Consider the following 5069-nt stretch of genomic DNA (forward strand, 5'->3'; position numbering starts at 1 on the left):
AAGAAAGAGAAATAATTATTACAACATTCCAAGAACAGCACGTCCCAATACACACGAGCGCCTAAATCTTGGTCTGACATTTTTATAAGAGCCTCTTCACCCCTATTGCTTGCCCGGAATTAGGAATTACGGTACTGGCTGCAAAAAAAACATCTATAATACAAATTACAATTCTGAATAATATTTTTCATAGTGTAAGGTTTGTTGTAAAATAATTAAAATAAAATTGGTCATGTTAAAGTTAAGGCAATTTTTGTATTGCCAAATAGCAACACTGTTGGTGGTAGCAATGCCAGTGGTGGGGTTGTGAGATAATAAAAAAGGCGGTAGTCTGAGAAACGAGAGGAGAAATCAGTGTATTCGGTAGTGAGCAGATGTCTAAAGATTGTAAAAGTGGAGTTTCAAATAAAGCAATACAGAATTAAGTAAACTACTGCAATCTGTGTATTATTTCCTGACTGTTGGAAGTGGAGTCTTACATCTCAGAAGTGCGGTCGCCTCACGTAAGTACATTTTTGAGTTTCTTGTTAATTTGACGTAATTATTTGATTCGAAAAAAAAAATGAATTAGAACCGCGCTGAGTACGGAGGTAGCTTCAAAGCTTAGCACGGGATAGCATCTTCTGCTGTATCTAGCCACTATTTTAATTCAGAGTAACTGAGAACTAAAATGTATCTAATGTTATGGTTATGTCACGTGTTTCAATTTAACTTAACGTTCAAATGTTTGTTGAGCTTCAACCACGAATTTAATAACTGGTTACGAACTTTATATAGTTATCATTCCACTAATTTTTGCTCGCTGTTCCACTCGCATGGTGGATCCGTCGATAAAACGCTGCCTATGCTTTTCATTGATATTTTCGTTTGGGGTAGGTGAAATAATTTTGATATGGGTGCGATGACTAAGAATTTATAGACAAACAATTGATCTCTCATATTATATTATTATAGGTTCAATTCACGTTCAATTTAGAATAACATTTTGCAACGTCTGCAAGTTCCAGAACATGAATAGAGAAGGCACACATCATTTGATGACACCCTCGCGCAGCCGTAAAGGAAGCCGAGGCGAAGCGGGTCCCAACCGATCTCGTACTCGCAGCCGTAGCTCTCGCACGTGCAGCCGGGCCCGGGAGCTGGAACTGTACCAAGAACGTATCCAGCGACTAGAACAGGAACTGCAGCAAGAGCGGGAGATGGTACGGCGACGCGAGAGAAGTACACGGCGCCCTTCAGCCGAGAGGCCACTTGCGACCTCTCTTCGTGCAGCTACAGAGGTGCGCCGGAGTGACGATGCGCGGCATGCAAAAGTCAACCATGAACGTCGTGCCACACATATCAGGTCACGTAGTCCTTCCTTTTCTACTAATGATGTTGTCAAAATAATACAGTCTATTAAGCACGGTCCCGAATCTCAACCGTTACCGCAGAACACACCGATGATTAATAAAAATATAGATCACAAGAATATTCTTCCAAATTTTGACCCTTCTGTTAAAAATCAGCGAATAGACGTGTGGCTGAAAAAGGTTAATGAATGCGCGTCGGTTTATGGTTGGGACGATAGGACTACTATACACTTTTCACTACAAAAACTTCAAGGATTGGCCAAGTTGTGGTTCGAGAGTCTAGATACGATCTTGTATACGTGGCAAGAGTGGCAAGATAAATTAATAAACGCGTTTCCTCACGAACTAAATTATGGCCAGTGCTTAGAAGACATGTTGAGACGAAAAAGCAAGCTTAATGAACCTATAGAGCAATACTATTATGAAAAACTGTCTCTGTTAAACCTATGTGGTATTTCTGGTAAGCGCGCTGTCGACTGCATAATTCACGGAATTAGTGACAGGACTATGAAGTCTAGTGCCTTAGCTTTGCGCTGTTCTCTTCCAGAAAATCTTTTACAGTTTTTAATGAGTTGGGACACAGATCAATTGATTAATGATCAATCGCATTTGAGAAATAAAAATGCCTCTGACACTGAATCAAATTCTAAAAAGAATTCCGGTCAAGGTATTTATTGTTTTAACTGCAAACAGCAGGGGCATCCGTATTTACAGTGCCCAAAGCCGCTAGATAAATGTAACAAATGTGGTAAGATAGGACATAAAACGGAAACCTGTTTTAATCAGGAAGAGGGTTCCTCAATCGGTTTGGTGGTCTCTAAAAATAACTAGCTCTAGTGCAAAATTAACCGAAAACTTATCTTAACGACATTTTCTTCGAGTCGTATCACACATAAAATAGAGAACATTCAAGACAATATTCCCCATGAAAGGCTCTGGTTATAAGTTAATATAGTCCTCGGAGAGTATACCTTTTCATCTCGAAATTTGATGACGTACGTGCTAGTGTTCTGTAGGCTAGGTGACAATCTGATGTAATTCTTCGTTAATCAATCAAACATTACAGAACAATCGCATATCATTATTATGAAAAATTCAACTACTTAACGGTTTTTAAGCATGAATTCTGAACTGTCCCACTCAGATTTATATAAGGAATATGATAAATCCCTTGAGAGAAAATATGTAGCAAGTCTTGAGCAGCTGACATAGTTAAGATCTTAAGTAGATTATCTAAAGAATATTTTGAGTTATCTAATTATAAATCAGGTTCGTTCAGTCAGTCAGTCCGTCTCCCTGGGTTTGAGGGAATGGGAATGAAGCATAAAATGCTATATTCGATTTAATAAAGCCCTGGATACATGTCGCGTCACTTAAACTTGGTGGATCAGTGGGAAGTAAATCTTTACTACTGACCGTGAATAATTCTAAGTGTTTAATAATTTTTGTCAATTACATTATTTAATGTCAATTATGTAATATTATTGTCAATTAATTTGTCAATTTAATAACAATAAATGGATGATTAAATGATACACATATATAACTGAATTGATGAAGCACTTACGCTACCGAATTATTCTTTCTTTGTTTACAGGTCAGGAGCGAGAATTGATCGGTTCGCACCTCGACCAGAAAGTCCTTGAGAATTGATTGGTTCAAGGCAAGACAGAAAATACTATAGCTGAGAATTGATGTTCAGGGCGAGACAGGAAATACTACAGCTGAGAATTGATTGGTTCAGCTTGTGTATTTCATAAAGTCCTTGAGAATTGATTGGTTCAAGGCGAGACAGGAAATACTACAGCTGAGAATTGATTGGTTCAGCTTGTGTATTTCATAAAGTCCTTGAGAATTGATTGGTTCAAGGCACACATTAACTGAGAATTGACTTGTCATGGCAGTTTCATAACTGAGAATTGACTTGGCATGGCAGTTTCATAATTGAGAATTGACTTGTCATGGCATTTTCATAACTGAGAATTGACTTGTCATGGCAGTTTCATAATTGAGAATTGACTTGTCATGGCATTTTCATAACTGAGAATTGACTTGTCATGGCAGTTTCATAATTGAGAATTGACTTGTCATGGCAGTTTCATAACTGAGAATTGACTTGGCATGGCAGTTTCATAATTGAGAATTGACTTGTCATGGCATTTTCATAACTGAGAATTGACTTGTCATGGCAGTTTCATAACTGAGAATTGACTTGGCATGGCAGTTTCATAATTGAGAATTGACTTGTCATGGCATTTTCATAACTGAGAATTGACTTGTCATGGCAGTTTCATAATTGAGAATTGACTTGTCATGGCATTTTCATAACTGAGAATTGACTTGTCATGGCAGTTTCATAATTGAGAATTGACTTGTCATGGCAGTTTCATAATTGAGAATTGACTTGTCATGGCAGTAACACAACTAAAAATTGGCTTGTTATGGCAGTTTACAACTGAGAATTTACTGTCTGTTTCGAAGAAATTTTGATATGTATAACTTTTAAGGAGTATTTTGTTTCACTTAAATGAAAAAATGTTAAGTGCCTCTTTTTTTTTTTGTAATTTACTGTTAACGCTGTTACGCTGACGACTAATATTGGCCTAATGTAAGGTTACCACCTGGGTCATGTATGGGGACATACATGGTGTCAGGACGGTCGAATGTAAGGTTTGTTGTAAAATAATTAAAATAAAATTGGTCATGTTAAAGTTAAGGCAATTTTTGTATTGCCAAATAGCAACACTGTTGGTGGTAGCAATGCCAGTGGTGGGGTTGTGAGATAATAAAAAAGGCGGTAGTCTGAGAAACGAGAGGAGAAATCAGTGTATTCGGTAGTGAGCAGATGTCTAAAGATTGTAAAAGTGGAGTTTCAAATAAAGCAATACAGAATTAAGTAAACTACTGCAATCTGTGTATTATTTCCTGACTGTTGGAAGTGGAGTCTTACAATAGTGTATTTTTGTTTGTTTGCGAAATTATTTTACGGTTTCATTTTATTGATTTTTAGCCGAGTCAAAAAAGGAAGATACTCTTAATTCGACTTTTTTTTTTTAGGTGCTAGCTCAGAATTTTTTTCGAGGTAAACCGATTTTCATGATTGTTTGTTTATTTGACTCAAGGTTGATGGTTCAATAAGATATGATCAGTAGTTTTTGAGTTATCCTTAATGATTTTCATCCATTTACTTCGACTCCATTAATTATATTTTCAGTTTATTTTGTTGACATCGCTTTTTTTTTAAATTACATCGATCGTTCGAACACTTGAATTTTTATAACTTTTTTTTTTCGTTGTAGGTATATGAAAATGCCCAAACAAAATACTAAACTGCAGAGATTTTTTATGAATATCACTTTAATGCGCATACTGATACGCAGTAACTGAACTAACTCAACTATAAAATAAAAAAATAAAATAAAAAAAATGTACTTAAATGAACTTAATTCAGGAATTTAGTTTTGCAACTGTAGAAAATCATACAATGGAAGATATGTGACAGAAATCGGAATAGCGCTAATGTTTACATTTTACTTTTATGACTTTTCAGGTCACGGAAATTATTAGCTTCTCTAAAGCCGTTGCTCTTATAACTACTTTACAATAGGGGAGCCCCGGTCACTCACTTACTCATTAAAGAAGAAAAAACACGTTTCCGAAAACAATATTCGGACTGTCTCCGAGATAAATCACCAGCTCGGCTCCTCAAAACTACTT

The 5069-nt window shown here is 36.4% G+C and overlaps 1 protein-coding gene across 3 annotated transcripts; it reads left to right on the forward strand.

The window, feature by feature from the left end:
• Window positions 1-200: 200 nt before the first annotated feature.
• On the forward strand, window positions 201-4262 carry LOC119630361 (uncharacterized). 3 transcript variants are annotated; one of them, XM_038019495.2, is made up of 2 exons: window positions 201-503; window positions 1002-4262. In XM_038019495.2, the coding sequence occupies exon 2, from the start codon at window positions 1011-1013 to the stop codon at window positions 2181-2183; it is 1173 nt and encodes a 390-aa protein (XP_037875423.1). In that variant the 5' UTR covers window positions 201-503; window positions 1002-1010; the 3' UTR covers window positions 2184-4262. The 3 variants fall into 3 exon arrangements, with proteins under 3 accessions (XP_037875423.1, XP_037875424.1, XP_062531479.1); XM_038019496.2 differs by having other exon boundaries at window positions 1008-4262; XM_062675495.1 differs by having other exon boundaries at window positions 1055-4262.
• Window positions 4263-5069: the final 807 nt, after the last annotated feature.

Source organism: Bombyx mori, chromosome 23 (genome assembly GCF_030269925.1).
Source record: "Bombyx mori chromosome 23, ASM3026992v2".
NCBI lineage: Eukaryota > Metazoa > Arthropoda > Insecta > Lepidoptera > Bombycidae > Bombyx > Bombyx mori.

What these genes read in the sequence shown, in the direction of transcription:
- LOC119630361 (XM_038019495.2), top strand. Translation starts at nt 1,011, where the DNA reads ATGAATAGAGAAGGCACACATCATTTGATGACACCCTCGCGCAGCCGT.